The sequence below is a fragment of the Stylophora pistillata genome, chromosome 10, assembly GCF_964205215.1.
Source record: "Stylophora pistillata chromosome 10, jaStyPist1.2, whole genome shotgun sequence".
Taxonomy (NCBI): Eukaryota; Metazoa; Cnidaria; class Anthozoa; order Scleractinia; family Pocilloporidae; genus Stylophora; species Stylophora pistillata.
Window position 1 is genome coordinate 4,861,124 of NC_142528.1, and position 24,604 is coordinate 4,885,727.

The 24,604-nt window shown below is 38.7% G+C and overlaps 1 protein-coding gene across 1 annotated transcript; it reads right to left on the bottom strand.

The window, feature by feature from the left end:
• Positions 1-106: 106 nt before the first annotated feature.
• LOC111333248 (voltage-dependent T-type calcium channel subunit alpha-1H) lies at positions 107-23,938 on the bottom strand. The gene is made up of 28 exons (XM_022938787.2): positions 23,756-23,938; positions 22,596-23,397; positions 18,583-18,825; positions 18,080-18,174; positions 17,682-17,853; positions 16,438-16,738; positions 15,864-15,956; positions 14,526-15,593; positions 13,943-14,094; positions 13,350-13,653; positions 12,613-12,771; positions 11,882-12,121; positions 11,263-11,409; positions 10,465-10,571; positions 9,802-9,925; positions 9,286-9,354; positions 8,905-9,089; positions 8,509-8,635; positions 6,010-6,135; positions 5,743-5,832; positions 5,180-5,363; positions 4,608-4,756; positions 3,965-4,074; positions 3,734-3,861; positions 3,136-3,206; positions 2,506-2,584; positions 1,973-2,094; positions 107-1,632 (listed from the first exon to the last, which is right to left on the bottom strand). Exons 2-28 carry the CDS (start codon positions 22,841-22,843, stop codon positions 598-600), a joined length of 5,928 nt encoding a protein of 1,975 aa, XP_022794522.1. The 5' UTR covers positions 22,844-23,397; positions 23,756-23,938; the 3' UTR covers positions 107-597.
• Between the last annotated feature and the right edge of the window lie 666 nt (positions 23,939-24,604).

The following is a 24,604-nucleotide window of genomic DNA, read 5'->3' on the forward strand; positions in this document are numbered from 1 at the left end:
GCTTTAGTTCATCTTCTCACTCCACCATTATGTTCCCAATTAATGAAATATTATTGGGATGAAGAGGAAGAGGGATTGAGAGGAAGAGAAAGAAATAATGACCGTAAACATTTCCAATGTTTTATTCTGTTTTAAAAACCATATCTCGTGGATCAAAGAATTTCGACAAACCATAACCTTCTATATATTTCCTTACATATCTTACTCGACCCGGTCAAGAGACAGGGATATTGTCTAGTTTTGATTTCTTTTTACACGTGAGAGCTGATTTTATTTACGCCGATCGACCAACAGCTGCAAAAATAAAACTTCTACACCATTCTGTACCAATTTTTACTTGTATATTTCATGTCTCTTGTATCGAGAATGTTTTGAAGTGCTAAGTTTGATCGTCCATTAGAATACACTCATTCTAAACGGGCGAACAAGTCCTGAAATGCTATAGCTTTCGGCCGAAAATGTCAGTGCTGGTTTGAATATTTTTAAACCGCAGTCCTGCAGCAAAAGGAAAACGAAATTATCGCAACTCTTTTCGCCTTCAGTGTTTCAAATTGAATTTCTGTCATTTTTATCTTTAATTAGTTTGACAAAAGTATATCACACATAGCTTTGCATTTGATAATCAGTTCCCTTATTTTCGTCATGTTTAGGACTATCCAGTTTGATTGTTTCTTTGCCTTTCTCTACATTTATTACTGGAGATGCCCACCGAGCATCAGGTTTGACCGGTTTAGCTCCAGGTGTTACTGGTTTACCATCCGGTTTGGGTGATACGATGGACGTTTTAGGCTGTTTTTGGCGAGTCTTCCCTCTTGGAGATTCTGATTTGTAGTGAGACTTTCTGAGATGAATTTTCGTATTTTTTCCTTCATCCTCGCTGCTTGATTGAGGTGAAGGTGAACGCACAGATCCTTTCGATTTGGTGGATGTTTCCACCGGTCTAAACACTTTGCTGTGATCGTGATCGACTTCCATGTTACTATCGTTCAGGTCGCTGTCCTCACTCATGACGTAGATGGGAGCCCGTGGAGATATCTGACCATCTAGCCTTTTGCTGATGGGTTTGTCGTTCTCGGGGCTCGACATCTCAGACAGCGATGAATCGTCGATTTTATCCGAACTCTTTCCGATCGGTGGGAGTCGTATTGAAGCGAGGCTCTTGTTATGCTCGGGTTTTGCTTGATCGATTGCTGGAAGCCAATAGCTGCTTGCACCTTCAGGTTGAACAGGGCCAATAGAACTTAAGCTACTATCGGAGCCATTCGTCTGCCTTACAACGCCAACGACAGGAACTACAACCAAAGGGTTATTGTTCGACTCTGTCTTCCCTTTAACGCCGGAAGGAACCATACAATACTCGTGATCTTTGGACGATCCCCCCTGCATATGTTTGGGATCCGAGACTCTATCCACTTGAATTGCCAGCACATCATCTGATCCTTCTTCAGACGACGCTGTAGGACTTTCTTCCTTGGCATCCTCCAAGTGCTTCATCAGGACAGCTACCACTACGTTCAGAAGGACGAACTGTGTCGCCAGGACGAATATGGCGAAGTAGATGGGAGCGATGTGTTCCAATGCAGCGCAGCCTGAAGTAGAATTTAGTTCACAACGCTTTTTGTTAATTATGTCCTGGTAATGGAAGAAAAAAAAAAGAAATCAACCTCATATTTATTTATCACTAGATATCATCGATCAATAACAACATCAAGAGTTTACTTCATGTTTCCCTAGTTATTTTTAATACGTTTCGTGATCGAACGCGAAGCAACTGTAAATTTGCAATTTCCTTTATACTCATTCGAATATTTGCAAGCACCTCTGGAACGACTTCTAACCATGACAATAACGAAAATGAATTTGAAGATGATGCTACTGAAAATGATAAATATAATGGCAATGACAACATATGATAACGAAGAAGAAGAACGAGACGATATCAGTAAAACTGTTGTCAACATTTTTTCGATACCTTCAGAATTCCATTCCAGTTGTCTCCGGTTGACACTCGGAACAGTGTCAACATTGAAAAACCAAAATCCTTGAAATGAGCATGATGGTCCAGTCCCTCGCATGGTACTTCGTCCGTGCATTCTTGGAAGAAAAAAAGACATGTTATTTTTTAGGCCCACGTTGTTCGAAAGATGAATAACGCTATCCATGACATAAATCTCTATCCGGCGGATAGCGCAGTGTGTTTAGTTAACACCTGTGCATTAGATGACCATTTATCTGTTGGATAGCTTTACCCTCCTTTTGAAACTCTAGGCTCCGTAAAACAAGTTCCACCCTAGAAAATAAACATAATGGCCCTATGGTGAAGTGATGTGAGTCGTTAAGAGACCTTGATTTTGAATCAACAAAAGCACATCAGCTAATCAAAAAAAATTAAGGGAATTAGAGTAATTTTAAGTGGGCGTCGATAGGAAGATACTACATGTAACCTAAGAGACAATTTTCCAAGTGCAACACCAAAATGACAAACAAAATGCATCCAGAACGTACCAACTTGACCAAACAGCTCCATTCCCAAAGCAGCAAAGATGAAAAACATTAGAAGAAAGAGAAGACCGAGGTTGCCAACCTGCATTACAATTGAAAAAGAACATATCATTATGTGTGCATCATTTGATTTTGCAACATTACGCCGAAGGCGTATGCAGTTTGTGGCTTCTTTTATATAAGGGCGTTTCCAGGGTAGGGCAGAGGGATAAGGGTGTAATCTCTGCTTGTGTGATGATAATAAAACAGCTAGACATACCCCTATCTGTCTAATGACGGCACGATATATATAATAATCACCGATCCCACATTATTGAAAATCTGGGCTGAGCCTTCTATAACTAAAATTAAAGAAAAACCTTACTGAGGAAAAACCAACGTTGAAAATCCGACACACCGTCATTTGCAAAACGCCAATAGATATGTCATATGGATATGGAAGATTCCCGAGGTCAAGAACCGTGGAACTGACCAAATTTAAAACCTAATGTAGTGACTGGTAAACACTAGTTCTATAGTTTTACATCCTGTTGTGTTGTGATACTGTGATACATACCTGTCGGTTTACCCAGTATTCAAACAAAATACTAAAAGCTCTATGCTGCCCAAATGTTTACTTTTAACATCACTTACTTGGGGTAGGGCCTCGGCGACTGTATCCAGCAGCTTTCGGATTCCTTCAGCAGTCTTCAACAGCTTCAGAACTGTAGTCAAAGAGAAATTAAGTTAGAAAACGTAAAGATCATTGTGACCTTTAGCTCTCTAAACGAGAGGTATCATGCACACTAGAAATATAGATAACATTTATTTCCTAAAAAAACAACAACAATCACAGCAATATAGAGCCAATGCGGTTGTGTAGAAATTCGTGCAATTGAAGAGAACGACACCCTAAAAAGACTCGTCGGTTGACAGTTTTCAGCTCACCTCTCGGCAGACAGTTGGTAATCTGTCGCCAAGTTTTCGATAACAATACCAACGTATTACTGTTCTTTAATGGACGTAAACGCTACATTGGATACTGGAGGACGTATTTGCTGAAGTTCTAGCTATATTTAGTGTGTCGGTGGCCTATCAATGGTCCGTCGGTGGCCTGTCGGTTATCTGTCGGCCAACAGTCGGCCAACAGTCAGTAGAGGGCAGCTGTTACTCACAATCACCGAAATTCGAGGTAAGTGTAAGACATGTTGTGGGAGGGTGGATGCACAAATAAGGCCACAACCATGCTTACCTCGTGCAATTCTGAGCACTCTCATGACGCGAATGATAGTCGGGTTGATTGGCAGCTTAGATTTCATTTCTTCCAGGACAATTCCGACAATTGACAAAAGAATAATAAGCAAGTCCAGCTGGTTCCACCTGTTGAGAACAAGAAACGTAGTTCACTTTCATTCGTTATTGAGATAAACTTGAAAGAAAATACAGCAAAAGCGCAGAACATAACACTAAAGTGTGATTATACCGTTCTTTGATGTACTTCTTGAACCCTAGCGCATAAATCTTCAAAACGCCCTCCACGATAAAAATGGCTGTAAACACATAGTTTGCGTATCGAAGAAACAATGTCATTTCCTAGAGGAAAACGTCCAGATTAGCATAGAATTATTTGAGTTGAACATACAGCTAAATTAAAAAACTTGTTTTATTACCGTCGTTACATTTGTGCAACATGTTGTAACGGTCACCCAGAAAAGGGTAGACTGCTTTTTAGTTGGAAACGTAGAGTACGAGTTTGTCATACAATTAAGTTGTAAACGTTAGCTCAAAGGGAACTTGACAAAAGTAAGGTGACTTGATCATGAATTCTGGTTCTTGCGTTTTCTTTGTACTGTGCTGTTTATGAACAAAACATTATTCTAAAGCAGTGCTTATTGGCATCCACAGTCATGATTGGGGATGCAAGAGAACTTCACAGACCTTAAAATAAAACTCAGCTTCCCTCAGTGGATTAGACAGGCCGTTGGCTTGAGCAAAAGGCCATTATCCTCGATAGATTAAAAAAAAATTGCCAAGTGGAGGTGAAGGATAGATATGGACTCAAAAGCCGATCAGTGAATCAAAATTAAACAGTTACAGTAAAAAAACCTGATAAAAGCTTGACTCACTTCGGGTTGTCTGTAGTGCTCCATGGCCATACAGATGACATTCAGGAATATGACAGCCGAAATACCAAGGTCGAAGTAGCCATGAGTGCAGATTTGGTGAAAAAACCGTCGAGGCTGTGGAAACTCTTCCGCTTCATCTCTATCAGCCTCTGCATGTGAGAAAATATAGGCATCAGTGCACATGCTCTCCGTGAAGAGAGACAAAATCTACATTTGCAATGATTAGTGTTCATAGAACGTTTTCGATTAAGTGTTGTACTCCCAAAACCAAATTAATTACAATTGCCTATCAGGGGAGAGCGAAAAACCTTTCAAAGAACTCTTAAGTAAAAACAAGAAAACTGCCTAAAGCGCGGTGGGAAAACGTGGGCGACCAAGTCGTGATTGGTTTCAGTTTTACATCTGATTGGTTGAGGGAGTGGTGCGAGTTTTCTACACCAATGACGGCGCGAAGTAAAGCAAAACTAATGCAGTCCCTTCTTTCAACACTCAATTGATAATTTCTGCATAAACAATCAATACGATTTGTTGTGTGTTTCAGTTGCATGCAGTAAAGAGTCAAAAGACCTTACCAGACTGGAGCTTCTCTGCCCTCTCTTTGTCTTTCTCGGCCAGGCGATCTTTTTCTATCATGTCGCGACACTTCTGAAAGTTTTCCACAACCACACCAACCAACATGTTCAGCACTACAAAACCAGCCAACAACAGAAACGCCACAAAAAATAAAACGTTCCATTTGTTATGGTTTGGAATTGGCTGTAAGAGAAGGAAAAGGTAACTCTTAACGTAAATTCCATTGTAAGTAACAATTGTTCAGCTGTCAATTATTAAGCACGGACCAGTCAGGTGTCTATCACTGAGGGGTGCGTGCGTGTGTGTGTGTGGGTGGGGGGGGGAGGGGATTGGGGGCAGGATCACATGGTTTTTAGGGAAAACACAGGGAGGGATCGGTCACCGTCGCCAACAGAGATAGAGGGTGGAGTATATTGACAATTGACTGCCAATTGACTACCAGTGAAAGAGGGATGATAGGAATATAATAGAGTCTATTTTATCGTGGGCGGCATCATCGTTTGACAGTTCATTTTCGCGTTTTTCATCCCAACCAGAGTGTTATAACTGGTCAGTTATTTACCTGTTTGTCAACACCGACAGCGTCTATCCCATCATACATTATGGTCACCCAGCCGTCTTTTGTGGAAAATACGAACAATGTCAAAAGCGCCTGTAAGAAACAATACATGATTGATTGAATATAACTTGAAATTAGATGAGCAAACGTATTTTGATCATTTAATTCCCTTAAATTGTTGCGGAGAAATACGTAAACTGGTAATTTCATTTGTAGTATTAACCGGTTAAAAAGTAAAATCCGGGCTCATATCTTCGAAATAAATCTTACCCTCGCCAAGTTATCAAAGTTGTATTCCTTGTTCTCCCAGGTGAGTCCTAGTTTCTGACAATCGTTTTTTGTGGCCACCGTGGGGTGCTCACTGTCTTTACAGTGATAGAACTTTCCCTTGAAAAGCTGTGAACAATAAATAATAATTAAACTTTAATAGCTAACACAATTTCTGGTAACCCGGTAGTTTACATTGTGGCCTGTATTAAAAAGAATTATAAAAACTAGATTATCAAGAACAGCATGCACATAAATATATTCAAAACGTTCTAGAGATAATAAAATGTTCACGATCTGAATTACTTTGTAAAAAATTGTTCACTAAAAGTTTCTTAAAGTTGCTTTCATCTGTAAAAGATTTAAATTTGTCGTCCAGACGGTTCAATAAGTAAGTGGCACTCGCATGAAATGTTCGAAGGCCTGCGTTGGACCGACATATCGGCACGGCGAGCTGATCATGAAGAGAAGCTCGCGTATTATAAGAATGGATGTTTTTTACATAAGTTCTATATCTTGTAGAATAATGCGGACACTCTCCGTTCACAATTTTGAACATCATGCACAATTTCTTCGTGCGTATTACATCATCAATTGGCATCCATTGTAGTTTCTTGAACATTTGAACCGTTATTGTGGAAACTAGCATCTATTATTATCCAGCTACACTTAGACGAGTACAAATAACGCCATAGACGCGTACAAATATCACGCGGTATTTGTATTCGTCTATTGTAGAGTACCGGTTAAACAGGTTTTCTCGCATCGCGCAAGCGAAGAATATTTCTGACGACGAAGAGTCAGAATAAAGGCTGATAGTTTCTAAAGAAACTGTTTGGCGCTGCGTCGGTTGGGGTAACGAAATAATTTGAATATATCAACAAAGTTGAAATGGTAAAGAGAAGAGTCAGAATGGCTGGCAAATATAGATCCAAGTTTATTAGATGAATCGAACAAAGAAAAACAGCTTGACGACCAGAAAATTTCTTCATTTAATAAAGAAAACAGAAACAGCAACACAACGCGCCAATTCCGTTCCGCTTCGCATACTTCTGTCACTTACTCCTCGTAAATAAATATCCGCGAAATTCGCCCGCATTGAAATAACAGTTTGGCGTGTTGGATAATAAATAACTTATTGGACGTTTTTTATGTAGTATCGCTGAGTATTTTTACTCGTTATTTGCGGCATAACTCCCAAAAATACTCAGCGATACTACACAACAAAACGTCTAATAAGATATATATATTAACCTACTACAACGTTTCTGCACTTTAAGTATTCTCAACAGTTGATCGTTTGGGGCGTTACCCCAAACCGAACGGCAATATTCAAAGACAGGCTTGATAAGCGCATTAAATAACAATTTTCTGTAGTGGAGGTCAAGGTAGCCATTCGCTCTTTTTAACAGATAAATTCTAGAGTTCAGCTTCCTAATTAAGCATTCGACTGGTTGTGCCAGCTAATGTGCTTGTGGCTCTTGACGCCTAAGAGTTTTTCATCCTTGGCTTCTTCTAGGCGGTTGCCATTTAAGTAAAGATCTAAGGTTGGGTTGTTAGCGTATTTCAATTTCTGTCGTGTAGCTATGAGTAGGTGTTTCGTCTTCTTTTATGTTAGGTACAATTTTGTTTATTAAAATAACTTGAACCAATTTCTGGCATTGTTTAGGCTGACTTGCAAATTCTGTTAGATATGATCAATGGAGTGATCGGTAATCCGTAGCGTTGTATCATCAGCATATATTTCGACGTCAGAAGTTGGTAGGCAAAGGGGTAAGTCGTTAATATAAGGTGAAAAGAGGACGGGGCCCAAAATTGATCCTTATGGAACGTCTTGTGGCAACGTGAGAGGGTTAGACAGTGATCCAGAAATAGCGCATGTTTGAGTTCGATCACATAAATACGATTTGAACCATCTCAAGGTTGGTTGAATGCAGGTCAAACGATGAACACGTTAAAGCTGCAAAATTTTGTTTTTGTTTCGTTGCCTCGTTCGAAAACACATGGAATAAAACAGTGAGTATAAACACTGGACTTTCATAGCAACAGCAACTCAAGAAATGAACAACGATATTTTTCGCTTTTCGTATGATTCTTAAATCAGAGCTGTAGAAAGCGGCAAAAAAGATCTCTTGTGTAAGACAGCTGAAAAAGACAGCTAGAAATATTTATTTTTTGTCAATTGGCCGTGAAAATCATGCTTAACTTTCCTAGCTAGAGCTGTCTTAATCTCTATTTAGTAACAAAATGTATTTGTCTCTACTCGTAGCTGCAAGCTCTTTTGGCAACGTAAAGTCGTTTTAGAATCTTTTTCTCCACGAGTTATGATAGCATATTCCTAACACTACTAACAAAATCGAACCAATGCTTTACCGTGGCGTCTTTCCACTATTTGAAAAACGTCATAATTTACCACTAAATAGCAAAAAAACAAACAAACAAACAAACAAAAAAAAAACAAGCACATTCAGAGAAATAAGGTTCGGTAAATAATATAATTACCTGAACGCCAAGGATGCCAAAGATAATGAAAAATGTCGCAGCGATAAGTACAATGTTTCCAATCGGTTTTAAGGAAGATATTAACGTCTCTACTACGATCTTGAGACCAGGCGCTCTGCTTATCACCCTATAAGAACAAACAATTGAAAAAAAAAAAGAGTGAAATCTCTTAAACCAAACTTTGTCATCAAGAATGAACTTAACAAAATAGGTGCGGTTTACATAGAACCTCTAGGTATTCACTTATCGTTATACAATCCAGTTGTAGTAAGGCTAATTGCATAAACAATGTTTTATTCAAATGATGAAGAACATCCATGAAATGAACTTATCACGTTCAGACAATAATGACTCAAAACAACAACAGATTGGCAAGATAGGTTGTTACATTCTTACCTCAGTGGTCGTAGTGTTCTGAGAGCTCGAAATACTCGTAACACTCCTAAAATAGAACTTTCAGTTTTGGTTGTCTGGGAAACAATGACGTCAATCCAGGACACAAGTACTAAGAAACCATCCATTACATTCCAAGAATTGCGCATGTACGTATCCTTACCTACCCAGAAACCGAGAGCGATCACCTGTGGAGATGGGAGGAGAGAGTGGGGTATGAGTCATCAAATATATGAACGGTCTGATTCCACTATCGAGGGAAGCTGTTTGCAGAAGGACGGAATTGTCTTCGGAACTGATAACAACGCGATTTGCAAAGTATACTCGATAACATGCATCTTTGAATTTTTGTTTTGGGGTTTGCACAGTAAGTGTTCTACGTACCTTCACCATCATCTCTAGAGTGAAGATTCCAAGGAAAATGTACATAGAGATGTCAATCGCCTTCTTCAGCTGCAGTGAGAGAATTATAATTGGGGTTGCGTTCAATGAGAAAAGGAAAAAAACTCTGTGTACAGAATTATTTCTCGACTTTACTGAGGTCTTTCATTTTGGACCTTGATATCTACCTTTTTCGCAGAAATGCGTCTGAACTACCCGAGGGTTATGTTCTTTGTTGTAGTTAGCGTTAAATATTGATTTGAACGGTCGATTACTTCTGTTACCTACAATGTTCCTAGCTATGTGCTGGTCCATAACCACAGTGGTTTCATGAACCCTCTTATTTCGTAAGGTCCTAATCACAAAAGTTCAGATTATTGGTCGGGTTTATGAGACGCAGTTATTTCCTACATGCATGTAACCAACTCGTTGGGAAGCAACGCCGGCATACTTATCAAAAATCCCAAGGATTACATTGTCGGTGCAGATATCAAAAGTTTCAAAGAATCAGTAACTTACCTTGTCGTCACTTTTCAAGCCAGGTTTTTCCAGGGCCATAGCTATACAATTCAAGAGGATGAAGAATAATATCACCCGGTCAAACCACTTGTTCTTATACAGGGCTATGTTCCACTGGCGAAACCTAAAAACACATACAAAGAAAATAAGCTCGATCACGCATTTGTTTAGAATCTGAGACCTAACACGGGATAAGTCTGTGAAATTATAACCAAGAAACGAGATTAAAGACGCATTATTGTGCTTGTCATATGATTTTTTGTTTCTTTGTTTTTATTCCGTTTTGTTTTTCTCCACTAAACATGCAGAAAAGGGCTGTCATACACAAGCTTGTATAGTACGATTAAAAGTTGAGTGGGGTGCGGAAACGTTTGGTGACGGTAGTTCGGCCGTAAAATTAAGGTGCTATCACAGGCAACCATCCTCGTTTCTGTTGGTAACTGAATCTCAAGAGCCGTTTGTCACCAAACGTCAAACAAATGCCTGTGGCCACTGTGTAAAAAAAGCAAAGCTGTCCGTGAAAATAACAAAATCTTGGTTACCAAACTTTCGTCTCGTCTCACTCAACTGAAAACCGTAGTAATCGGCAAAATGTAACTGCAAGTTCAAATTGTGTCAGTGGGCACGTTAGTAGGCGCAGTTTTGAGTTTGATGCATCGTTACCTGTTTGACGGTGAAAAAAGATATAAAGACCAGTTTCTCCTTCTGGGACAGCATCTTGAGACACTCTCGTTCGCAACGACTGACTCGTCATCTTCTTTGGCGCTTGCCTGAGCGAGAAAACAAGAAAGATTTATATGGTTTTTAAGAAAAGGGTTAAAACTTGTGCCCTGACCGTGGCCACCTCTTTTGTCTTTTGTCAAGCATTGAATTGTGGGTCTCTCTCGGTATCTGTTTTCATTCCAGAGAGAAAATCAGGGCAACCCAGTATTATTCAATACTTGTGCAACCAAAACCATCCAAGAAACATCTCGTCAACCTTAAAGTTGCAGATAAAATCGAACAGTCTTCAAGTTAAGGTTTGACTTCAACCTCCTTTCGAGTTCAAGGTTCTTTTCATACCAACAGAGTGTTCAGTATGGCATACCTAGAGTTTTTGGGATTTTTAGTTTCCGTGGATGGGACCAGTAATTAGGCGCAAGCCGTAAATCCTAAAAGTCAGAAACAGAAATAGCTTTCTAGTTCATTTCAGAATATTCTCTCATCCCTGGAGGATTCCTTAAGTTGATTGTTATAGAGAATGCAGGCGTCTGCGTCATGCAATTTGGAGTCCGAGTGAAGTGATTGAGCAGTTCTGATAAATAACAGTATTTTGTATATCAGTAAACCAGTTTTATCAACCAGTTCTGCTCATAGCATGTGTCCTTTACAACGTCACTTTGTTTTGTTGTCGGATGCGTCTGTTAACAAAGGTTCATTTGTAGTACATCAGAACAGTGTCAATCATTTAATGTTACAGACCTCGTTCTCATCATCTGAAGTAATGCATCTCTGTGCATGGGCGGGGTTTGCAATCACCATAGTCGTTGTATCACCAAACGACAAGGTTTTCCTTGCCACGTGAGGTGAGGTACTGGCTGGGGAAGTTGGGGCGGAGGCATGGCACTCCTGGAATGAAAAAATCAATCAAACGCAATTTAACGGGTTAACTCAGTCGTCATGAACAGCCCGTGCTGCAGTCTCTTCCGCTTATTTTTTAGCCACGTAAGAGAAACGTGAGCTAGCTAAGAGGGAGTTACAGGATGGCATAGCAGGAGAGGAAGCAAAAGTGAGACGTTATCAGCGGAATGAGGGTCTTCTTTTTCCCTCTTTGCACCTTCGAATATCAACATTTGTCAAAAAATACACGATCTACGAGTTAAGAAATGAACTTCGCGGGTGAGCTGCAATTACAGAAATTGCATAAAAATGCAGGCTTCGACGAGGCTTGAACCCATGTCCCTCAGATACTAAATGCGCGCCACTTCCAACTAAGCTACGGAGCCAAACATGAAAAGCCATGAAGGCGACTTTTAGGAGGTTCATCGTTCCTGTAATACAATATACGATCTTAAAGAAAAATAAAATAAACTTGACTTACATCTCTAAAGAGCGAACATTTAGGTGACAGAGACGGGAATGAGCAGCGTATATGCTGAACTGGCTCGTCTGGTTCATGATAGTGTCCATGTAACGCATCTTCAGGGGATGGTATGCGGCTCACACAAACCCGTGGCGTAGTCATGGGATACGAGGATACTTCCCTGCAAGTTTCATAGTCCCCATTGTTTCTTGAGCTTGAACTTCGTGATTTTAAGCTCCAAGTGCTTCCAGTCTTTTCCTGGTAACGAAGAGATAGTTTTGTTTTTTTTTTATTGAGCCTTAAATCGCGATAATAGTGATGGTACTCCCAATTTATTAAAATAAATCATATTTTAGACCTGCGGGGGATAAAATATAAGAAAATGACCCTCACACGTGGTCTAAAAAAAACAGATAGAACTGAACTGATACAATTCAGGCTTCGTCAGGATTCGAGAATAAAAGTTTGTTGATATCAATTTATATTTCTGGGTGACGAGAACTTGCCAAAGAGGGGCAGAGTAAAAATCGAGTGTCTTTCATATGAAACAACTCGATGAAACGGACTCGTACCAGAGTCATTCGAGTCGAGTTTTAGCGCGCTCATAATCGTCGTTCGTGTCATGAAAATCATTTTAAATTGAGCTACATTGAGTTTTGAATGACTTGAGTCAACACAAAGTGACAAAGAGAAAGTAACAATTTAAAAATCGTCTTAAATATCTGTGGGAAGCAAATACTGGATCTTACCGGCTGATTAGCGAATCCTTCAACCAGGATAGCTACCAATAAGTTAAAGAGAATGTAGTTACCAATGGTCATCAGAAGAATAAAGTACAAAGCTGCCCACTTAGTAGTGGCTCTCATGCCGTCATACATGACTGTGTTCCAGTCCTCTTGCGTAAGAACCTGTTTAGCAGAAACATTAAGCAATGAAACGATGCGAGAATAAAATGGAGAATCTATGACGCTGTTTGTAATATGCATATGATGACAATGGTGCAAATGCAGCAGAAGGACGCAAAAAGAGTAGCGCTGCGTTTACTTCAAGGCTGCTGCAGACAACAGTGCTCCTCACTGCGAAGATCGTTCTCATATTCGTTTCTGTAACCGCCGTTCAAATACATGATTCTCATATATTCTTAGCACATTCAAACAAACGTGTTTAGCTGTTTCTCAGCCAACAAAAGTTCACACTGTCGGCATCTGAAGCCAATTGTAAGACATGCTCTAACAACTTTGACTTACTAAAGTAACATAAACATATTCTTTTTATGCATTTGATTGCCTAGAAGTTTTTTCTTTTTCTCATGGCGTTTAATTAAAACAAAATCTCTTCAACATACACAAAAATCGTTAAAAAACAAAATTGACAAAGAATCTCAAACTCACGGAGGAGACTGCGAAAACGCAGGATTCTGCATGTTATTGGATCGACAATGGTGTTGATTTTTAACTACTGTTTGATGGTTTTAAAAATGGCTTACCTGAAACACAGTTACCAGTGCCCAGAACAGATCATCAAAATTTGCTCGAGCCGCGCTGTAAATTCCGTTTTCATCCCGGAACATGTACTTGCCTCCGAAAAGATTCATACCCAAGATACTGGCCGTGAAAATGAAGAGTACTAAAAGAGCCAGAAATGTCACTACATTGTCCATTGTGTGGATCATCACAAGTAACTGGCGTCTGAGGGCTGGTAGAAAACGGACCAGCTTGAATATGCGCAACAGCCGAAATGACCGCAGAACTGATATATTACTGTCACCGACACCAAATAGCTCCACGATGCTGAGGAAAGGATGAAAAAAAATGCTTAAGTTTAACGAGGAAGCTCTCAGTTTTTCATTTTTTCTTTTTCAGCTATATAATTAAGGACCTGACCTTTTATCAAAATCACGTTTTTGCCTAAATAAGCGTTGTTCTTTCCAAAATAAAAAAAAATTAAATTTATTACTTCAAATTTTTTATCTACTTTGATCTGCCAGTATTGTTTTCTTGAGCATCCACCTATTTTGACATTTGTTTTTATCAAAGACAGAAACAAGAATTGACAAATTTAAGAAGTTTTAGCACTGACCTCATGATAACGATAAAACCGTCAAACAGGTTGAAAGGATCTTTGATGTAACCATAGAGACCCATGCCTACCAGCTTGAGCAGCATTTCAACACCAAATATGGCCGTGAAGATGTGATTCAAAATTTCTAGCACATGTGTCATCTTTGTAGGCTAAGAAAGAAAAAAAAAAAGAAACTGAAATGAGTACACAGCATATTACGCACAAATAAAAAGAGCTTTGACGAGCGCTGAGTGGCTTGTTCGGAAGTAAACAAGTACTATTCGCCTCCAAACGACCGAAGAGACAAAGTCGCGAGTAAAAAGTTCAAATGTTGACCATTGCTCCATATATAGACAGAAATTACGGTCGTCTTATTATTTCTGTATGTTCTATATTAAACAGTTATTCACCAAAGTGGAGGCGAAAAGCAGTAAATCTTTTCCTCGCCGCAAAGCAGCCTCATAAACACATCCACCACTATTCGCCCTCATCGGTGAGTGATTGTCAATCAATTAGTGAGATTTCTGCGTACAGTTTTCATGCACGTGCGTCTCTGGCTCTTTATGTAACTGAACACCTATTATATCAAACAATTTATTACCTGCCCGTGGTACTCGATACCCATGCTGAGCGTATTCAAGAAGATAGCCGCCATTATGATATACATAAACCATTTGCTGTCCACACTTCTTCGACAAACCTGACGAAGTCGAGAGCATGCGGTGTCCTTTCCATGTTCTTCCTCGTCGACTTCATCGTCTGTAAATTCGCTTTCACTGCCACCATCTTCCTCATAAACACACTCAGATTCATAATCCACTTTTATATCCTCCTCCACGTGTTCTACTGCGCATGAACAAACATTATGTATTACTGAAGCTGCGGCTGCGCTGGCTGTGGCAGTTGCGGCTGCGCTTGAGAGCGAGGCCGCTGACAAGAAAGTGTGGGTTGCCATGTCAGCCACAGCAGATTTCCCATTGATAGCTACCGCAGCAGTTGCTGTTGTGATCATTTCACCCCCGCGCGTGGACGACGAAGGTTCTTTCCGCACAGAGCAGGACGATCCAGTTATAATTGAAATGGTTGGTATCTTTCCTTTCCCGTTCCCGTTGTCATTTTCTCGTCCCGATGTCCCGTTGCTTGGGACTTGTCCCGGCACCGTCAAAGTATTACTCGATGGTTGAACGTCTTTTGATTGAATCGGCTGAATGTCCACTGTGGATGTGTTCGGTGTGGCGTCGGCGCTTCCGGGATGAACCGAAAACTGCGGGGCCACTTTACTACATGGACAGTCTGGATCAGTGCAGTGCACGTGATGATGATAATGGTGATGATGGTGGTGGTGATGATGATGATGATAGACGAGTTTTTTCTTTCTTCGTCTCCGTTTCCTGTGTCTGGAAGCTTTCCTTTTACTTCCACCATCGCAATATTTCCAATGAAATCGCTTATAAAGTCTTCGTTTAAACCTCCTGATTAAATGCTCCACATATCTAAGTATTTCCACCCAGCAGCCATCTTTTCCATATCGGCTGCTCGCTATTGTACTAGTGCTAGTCCCCTCTCGCCGCCGACTCTCGCGTAAAAGTTCATTTTCGCGTTGTTTAGTTTCTTGAAATTGCGTTGTTATGACGACTAGACATAAGTTAGTCATAAAATATGAAGCAATCTGAAAAATAAAGGAAAGCATCACTGGCACGTTTTTCCAAGATACAATTGACAATTTATTCCCTTTCGTAAGCTTTAATAATTGAAGCCTTCAATTTTCAATGGCCCCACTCAGTGAAATTGCCCTGGCGAGTGGTTTTCCTCTTGAAACATTATTGTTTCCAACATAATCAATTGAAGGTGAAAATAGTAAGAGGATGGAGAATTCCTTTCGTAACGTCCATCTAGGATTGTGGGTAACCTTCGCAGTATGCTTTTATCAAATACTTACCACAATAAGAATCACAAAGTAAATCCAATTCCAAAATCCATGGGCGTCTTGCACATAATACATGATATCTGACCAGCCTTCCAGTGTAATTACCTGCAGTAAAACGACAAGTTTGGAGGGGTTCTGACTAGCAATGATTTACATACAGTGAAGTTACATTTTCGAATTCGAAATAACCCCCGAAGGACTGCTCGTCATTTTCGAAGAAATGAATGCGACTAAATCCCTTTTTTTGTACTCGTGATGGGAACCATAACATAGGCTACAAGATTAGTCTGGCAGCGTTAGTAGAAAAATATGACAAGGAACTCCTTGACGTGTCAGAAAACCGACAGGCCAGCTTTTTTTAACGAGGAGACTTGGCAAACCTTATGAGGTACAAAATACGTAACACACGTCAATTGCTAAGCAAGGAAGATTGTGCCCTTACAATAAGATGTCATTTGAAAATGTATAAAAATTTTCAATGATATCCTACCAGCGTAAATAAAACCTAGTTCTTCCTTTTGAATTTTATGCGTTGATGCTTAAAGTACAGACAATTTTCAAGAAGGAATTAGACGTTGCCACTAACCTGAAATATTGCCACCCAGGCAATGAAAATATTATCAAACCCAATGGCTCCCCAGGAAGGGTTATCGCCCTTCTTCCGGCAGTCTGTGTAATATTGATTCCAGTTTATACAATTATTTGAATTATTCGATCTTCTCGACTGATTCATAAATCCTCCATAGTTAAGTGAACATTCTCTGTTTTCATTCTTCAAGGCTGGAATGAATTCTTTGATACACGTCTGCATTCCTGGTACACCATCCACGGCGCATACAAAATCAGGTTTGTCGAATGAAGGGATGTAGAAATCAGTTAAGTTGGAACTGAAGAGGAAAAAATGATATATACAATTTTGATTTGGTACAGGAACACAACAAATTGTTAATTGCTAAGATCAAACTTGACGACGACAGCTTTTGCCGATACATGTGGAGGGGAAAAAAATCTATACAGGCAATACTTCTAAGCAAGTGTCATAACTTAGCTGAGGTATGATGGCGAGAATTGGGGTGGTACCCCTCCGTTGACACACCTCTATTCAGTGGACTGAAGACTGATTCCATACCGGGATAAAAATGATTCCTATAACCTTTTCTTGTTCCTCAGGAGTCCCCCGATAGGAGGAACCATATGATTGTGCAATGAACTTATTGCCCTGTTTTGCGTCATTTGCTTTGGCTGGAAAAACACACTCTAACTTGATAACCTAACAACATAACAACTTAATCTAAGTGTCGATGTCTTTAGCTTAAAATGCTAATTGTGTTAAATATCTTTATGTCGAATCATACATGTCAAGAACTTCTAAAGTCAAATGACCTATCTTGCAAATGATGCGTATACTGTACAGCTTGTAAAGTGACCAATTGAGATTATAACATAACCAAAGCAAAGCGCGCGCTCTGATTGGTCAATTTATCGTCCCCCATTTTCCCACGGGTGTACGCTGCTGACGTGAGCAAATGCAAAGACTATTTTTCCGCGCGCGCTTGTTTTTTCTGATCACGTAAGATTTGTTAAATAAAAGGGAACTCTTTAGCTACAATGTATCAATGTTATGTTATAAAACAAATGGTAAACACCACAGCATACACTATTGAGTTATGGATGGACTTGGGAGGTTTGCTAAGCACTCAAGAAGCTAGAGTTGCTCTCGGCTATCGCCTCGAGCGACTCTTACGCTTCTTTCGTGCTTAGAAACCTCCGGCGTGCATCCATAACTCAATAGTGTACGCTGTGGTGTTTACCATTTGTTAAAAAACAAACCTATTTTGTGAGACGCCTTGTGGCAAATCAAGGAAACATCTTCCTCTCAGGGCGCCTCTCCACAACTGAACAGCAACGATACCAAATATGGCAAATATGAAGAAACAAATGGCCAAGACATTCCACAGCATTGGTAAGGTGTCTAAAAGTAACGTCACAAGAATTCTGATGCCTGTAAATGATAAGAGAAAAATTGATAAAAATAACAACAATACTTGCTGAACCAAAACTGAAAAGAAAAAGATCAAATGAGACTTCTTTTTATCTGAATTAGTTGGTAAAAAAAGTGAAATGTGATATACCACAGGAAATTTGGAAAATCGAAAAGGAAAGCCATCCTAGAAGATGGAGGCTCTGTCACAGAAACCTGGGCACAACTCAATTTGATATCGACTTACTTGGTACTCTGTTGATGGCACGCAGAGGCCTGAGGACGCGAATGGCTCGAACAGCGCTCAGATATTCTCCTTTGTTGTACAGCAATTCGAACGTTCTTAAAAAGATAAATATTTTAAGGCATGAGTATAAACAAAATTCTTGAGGTAAAGTAAGGTGCGCGATTTATCATTTTCTGTCAGCGTGCCATAGAAGGTTAAGTGCTACGAGCTAACTGCTGAAGAATATTCCGGTGTTCGTAACATGAGGCAACCCGAAGTACCGCTGCTCTCCGACCTGAATGGGATGCTAGTATCCTTTTATACCCTTGGATGAAGAGAGGGACTGGAATAAAAGTCATTGTGATAAAGAACACACCACAATGACCCGAACGGGAACCAAGCTGGTACTCTCGATCCAGACTCCACGCTTGACGCGATCACTGGGTCAGTCATACCCGGTAAAAAAATCACATTTGAATATTAAGGAATAAACTTAATTTAACGTGTACAAATGAGTTTCTTACCCTGCAGCTACAATAAAGCAGTCTAGACGGTTCCATGCATCGCCAAAATACGCCAGCTTTCCGAACAGTCCCATGGCTATCCACTTGCATAACATTTCCGCTAAGAAGAATGTGTATATAACTTTTTCCATGGCGTCCAGAGTCTGACATCTTTGTGTTTGGCATTCCGGGTCAAACGGATCATACAATCCCAATGTGACGCAGTTAATAAGAATCACTAAGATACTCAGCCGCTCAAAATAATTACAGAATGTTAAGGGAAAAGAATAATAATAATAATAATAATAATAATATATTTTTAAAAAAAGATTATAATCGTTTTATTCACCATAATCACAAAAAGTTATGACAAAAATTACGATAAAATGCTTGAAAATGGAAAAAATTTGTTAAAATGTCCAATAAAAATGTAAGAAAAACTAGAGAATACACACCATGATAACGAAAATTCACTCTAATCATCAAAATTATTTACAAACAAATTAAGATAAAATACTTAAAAATCGAAAAATACATGATATGTCGACTAACAAATTATCTAAAAAAAAAGAAACTAATAATAATAATAATAATAATAATAATAGTAATAATAATATTAATAGCAAGTTATGAAGCTACTAAGATCCAATATTTACGATCGACCTGTTTCTAAAATATATTTTTTACCGCAAAAAGTCACTTGTGGGCATTTACAGTAACAGCTATGTTTATTTTTAAAGCCAGCAGGTTTTGATTTCCTGCTGTCAGTTTTAAACATTTTAGGAAAACAAAATGTACTGAATAATCTGTCACGATTTGGAAAAATTGAAAATTCTTCCCAATGAAATTTTAATGCAGTCTGGTTTTGGAAAAAAAAATAATGGCATGTTTCCTTGCATTCTCGGTTTTGAAACATCGATAAAAAAAAACCAAACAAACAAACAAAAGAAGAAAAACAAAAAAACAAAACATCATTATCAGACTAAGGATATAAAACTTGGACTCAAAGCTTGATTTATCGATTTTGAAGAAAAATATATTATGGACGTCCAAATAAGACGTTAATGAACAAGTCCCCTGACAATTTACCCTTCATGCGTCAGTACCAAAAACTCATTGACTCAAGGTTACCGTGCATCTTCAGGGGTGTCTCGCTTGCAAGCGATGTAGCGCGTCCGGTTTAAACTGTAGATATCTAGACCCCTACATCAAATTAAAGCTTATAGGACTGGCTATCAGACTATACCAAAAAGTTTTGAAAAAAAATTAATTGTCGAACTTTTCACGACTTCTAAATGCGAGCGCCCCAATCACCTTTTGAACGTTACATGTCAAAACGAATTTTGTTCATCGCTTATTTAATGTGTTCCTCCGTTTCCGGGGCCAAAGCGCCAAAAAAAAACCTGTCTGCGATTTGCCATTTCAATTTCAGTGAAAAGTTACAGAACATTTTTGAAATAGGATTAAAAAAATGTGGATTGATTGTACAAAAATCGCTCTTGAAAAAAAACAAGTATTTAGAAATAAAAAATTCGGAGACATGTTTTTGTTGTTTATATGTAAAACTAGCTACTGTCAAAATTTGAGGGCAATAAAACAAATTCCCTTTGACTTGTAGCTCTTAAAAGGTGATTCGGGCGCTCGCATTTAGAAGTCGTGAAAAATTCGACAATTCGTTTTTTTTTTTAATTTCTTGTATAGTCTGATGGCCAATCCTATAAGCTTTAATTTGATATAGGGGTTTAGATATCTACAGTTTAAACCGGACGCGCTACATCGCTAACACGCGAGACACCCCTGAAGGTGCACGGTAACCTTAAACTGTTGTTATTTCAAGTCAAGCTAATGTCTTGCTGTGTAAAGACGAACTAATTAAAAGAAAGTCTCATTTAACGAATATGTAAATTTTGAACACAAACAAAGGTTTACGAATTTAAGCGCAGCCATATTACAATTGTCATATGCAGCTGGCATTGGTTTCTAGGAGACACTTTGAGTTACCCATTACTTTTATAACTCCACACACCAAGTCTACACACTAAGTTATTTCTCGCAGCAATTACAGAAAATATGCAGATCTAAGTATCTAAGTGGTTCTTTTTTATGCAACCTGTGTCTTACATCGAATTTTCCGGAAAATAAATTTTCGTCATTTTGATCATCTTGCAGAATTTTAACGTCGTAAAGTCTAATTGATTTCATTTTAGAAAGCAGATTTCATTTTACAAAGAATTATATATCTACATCTAAAAAAAATTTTTTTGCTATCGCCGGATAACCACCACTACGTCGGCGAGTTCGAAACCTTGAGGATCCTATTGACTAAACGATACTGATCAAACAATTAGTTGCAGTATATCAATATGGAAGTTAGAGTTTGCTGGTACAAAAATCATCCATGCTAGCTAACGAAGTTAGTTCCAAGAACTTCAGTGGCCAAAAGCTTAGCTCTTCGACAGCGAAGTGTATCTATTACCGTCGCCTAACGCAAACCGATTTCTAAGAACAATAGTGGTAATACGCAATGTTCCTTCGGTAAAAGTCGTTAAGTGTCTCTAATCTCAATGAAAAGCCATCCTCTGAACTTTGGCAATTGCAAAGTCTTGCCTCACAAACAGTTTCAAAAGAAACTTCTAATAGTTTCCTATTAATTACTTTCAACACATGGAAATTTGTAATTTATAATCATATTTATAAAATCTCCTCACTCCCTTTTCGTAATAACCATTTCTACAAAAAGAAAATATTTTCTCTTTATTCTACATACTACCAAAGCCTTGAGAGTTCATTCTATATACGGAATTCTGGAAGCAAAATGGTCTACAAAAATTTTCAATATTAATTCATGGTTAACGCACCACAGGTGAAAAATAATGCATTAGACATCTTTATTTTTCTTATTCAATTGAATATTTTAAATTTCATTCAAATTTCTAACAGCAAGTTGACATGCAGCAACCACCGCTTTGAATAATAATATATATCATCACCAAAAATTAAGAACGATCTGAATATCGCAATCGAAAAGGAAGAATATATCGTGTCTTGTGAAAAGTAATGTATTTCAGCTTCTGGTAATACTGGCGGAAAAGAACGAATGACTTCAAATGTGTATATAATGCTCATTGTGCAGCATTCAAAAGATCGGTAGGCCACGTTTAACACCATTAGGTATTAAAGTAATACATACCATTGTTTTGAAAACATTTCAAATTGAAGAGAATTTTAAAAAATCATGTACGTTTCCTTTCAACAAAAATTGTCTGATGTACAAAAGGACAAATTATCCTTTTTTCCACGAACTTCAGTATAAGCGTAGTTTTCACTGACAGCTTTTATAAATTTTGGGATATTCCAGAATGAAGAAGGACCTGACTGCGAGTCCATCTCAAAACCACAGTTGAGTGGACAAAATGAATTAATTACAGATCCGTGAATAAGATTAGTGAAAAAAGACTTTCACCGCTTTTAGGAGCATTAAAAAATTTCAATAGATGATATCGGATAGCATTTATATAGTTATATATCATTTAGAAACTGCTTGGCCTAGAAAGTGACTTAGGTCGAAGCCAGACAGGAAAAATTTGCAAGACATCATGAATAATGTTGTCAGCTTCTTTAAGGCAAAATCAAGGAAAATGTTCCTAAATGATAAATGCTGAAACCGATGACTGACTTACTTCTGTAGAAAATAGCAAGTTGATCAGTTTGCCATATTAAAGTGAACACTTCAATCTAGACATAGCTGAAAATGAAAAATTAAAATTTTAAATTCGTTTCATGTAAAAATTTAAATTTATGACTCAAAACACTTCGTGGAAAACAATGTATATCAACGATAAAAAAAAAAATAACCAGATAAGGGAACCCGATTAAAGATGTCCCTTGTGGGAGAAAAAAACATTAAATAAAGTTTGTATTACGTTGCCTCCGAAAGATACTAGACAATCCAAGAGTTTTAACCTGCAAGAAATCTCATGAAAAGCTATCCCTATAAATATCAAGATCATTACTTTAAAAGTGTAAAAGGATATGGCCATGTAACAAGGCGAATGAACCATCGTCTTGGACGTTTTTCGCGATGAAGGAAAAAGAAAGCGGTTGGCATGAATCCTTGAAACATATCATATCTTTCATCGACGTTTACAATCTCAGTTTCATATCGAGGCTCACTCCTTCTAGTCAGTTTGCACTCCTCTACCAAGCTTGGATTGCTTCGTATCTTCTCGGCTTCGTCCTCGCGAGAAGGCCGCTCGGCGTTTTGCTTTTCTTCGCGTTGCATACCTTATCTAGCTTGTGTCCCTCAGCTGCGGATAATCCTCACAGCTGAGAAGATGTTAACTGTCAAACGCAAGCAATTACCAACCTTGAAGACGAAGGGCTTCGGCCACAAAGGCGGTTGTATATGTTTGGATTTCCAGTTGAATATCTCTTGTGAATGTGCCTAGCTACGCACGGAAAGTTTTGATATCTAGCCATATCCCCTCGAGGTTCATAAAATAAGACATTTAACCATATGAAGGGTCAGTAGATAAAGCGATATGTTTATCATCTCGTACTTTCAAACGAGGACGGAAAGGTCGCGCGATTTCACTGCCGTACTTTTCCTATTTCTCCGTTTTGTATGTAGTAGTCTAGGAGATGGCGTTATTTCCTTGAAATGTCAACTTTGGACTCGAGCTGTTTTCTCTCTGCCCGTCTTTATTTTATGCGGCAGCCACAGGCAACAAATTCTGGCCAAATTTACCGGCGACACAAGCAGCAAATTTCAGACAAAACACAACATCCAACAAAATGTCGTTGGTTAAAATTAGTTATTCTTGCTTCGATTGGTCCCTGAAAACAAACGAAAAAATAAAAGTTTATATTAGCATGAGACATGGCGAAACGCCTGTCATTAGGTACATAAAGAAATATGCCTGAATTTACCTGAATTGCCAGTTAAAAATAGTCTTAAAGACCTTCATAGCTCGCGGGCGAAAAGAACCGAATTGTGGTTACCGAAGAAAACATATTAGCTTACCGTATTCAAAAGTGACAGCAAAGCGCTTTAATTTGACTGCGGTTAATACAAATGGTGCAACTTTTGATGTCTTAGATCAGTTAAATTTATTTACAACAGACCCGGTGAGAAGATCAAAATGTAAATCACAGGCGCTTTAAAATAAACCTTAGTTTGGTTTACTCTACCCACCTAACACGTGTAATACGAAATTATAGATCCAGACCATACTCGGTATTAAGAAGTCGAGCCTCAGTCAACGGAGATGTCCACTCACGAACGAAAATACACGAAAATTTCAAATCGTAAATCACGGTAGTTCAAGCACAGCAGTAACCAGAAAAAATAATAAAGCAGGAAAGAATATTTTGTAAGACTAAAAAAGAATAGGTAAGTACTCGGTCTGCATTATAATCAATTGCTTTGTGCCAGTCAAGCACCTGCTACTCACGTGACGAAATCAAGTATTGTGAATGGTCGGGGTATATTATTTGCCTAATAACATTGATATGAATCAGTGGTATTATATAGTATGTGGCTTTGTGGGTCGACCGTCAAAAAGGAAACAGCTTCAGTCTCTATTTGTAACACGCTGTGATGTTCTGTGAACTTTCCTGCAGAGATGAGGTCAAAAAAGCTATTAAGTAGCGCCAGCGGCGGGCTCCTCAATACGAATTTTCTCTAGAATAGAAAATAATGACGAGAGGGTGCAATTTGACCAGTACTTAGCAGATAATATTGACTGTAAAATGATCTAAAATGAGGTCACCGTGAAATTATAACAGCAGGACAGAACTCATGTCCTCCACTGAATTTCAAACAAATTGTTATTATTGTCATTCTGACGACAGCAGCGACAAAGATATTTTTGTATTCAGCTTAGTGCACACGTAAGAGAAATAACGCAAAGAAATACTGAAGCCAGTTAAGAAATGTGACCTTCACTTTCAAACAGATGTCAGCAGAAATTTCAGTTAAGCTCAGTAAAACACAAGTAAAAAGTAACAGTAAAGGTTCTCTTAAAGACGACAGGAAGGAAAC

Excerpts from the sequence above, each read along its gene's own strand:
- LOC111333248 (XM_022938787.2), bottom strand. The coding sequence starts at position 22,843 with ATGCAACGCGAAGAAAAGCAAAACGCCGAGCGGCCTTCTCGCGAGGAC. Across the intron at positions 9,090-9,285 it reads CTCTAGAGATGATGGTGAAG|GTGATCGCTCTCGGTTTCTG; the intron begins GTACGTAGAACA and ends CCATCTCCACAG. Across the intron at positions 2,585-3,135 it reads TCGCCGAGGCCCTACCCCAA|GTTGGCAACCTCGGTCTTCT; the intron begins GTAAGTGATGTT and ends ATTGTAATGCAG.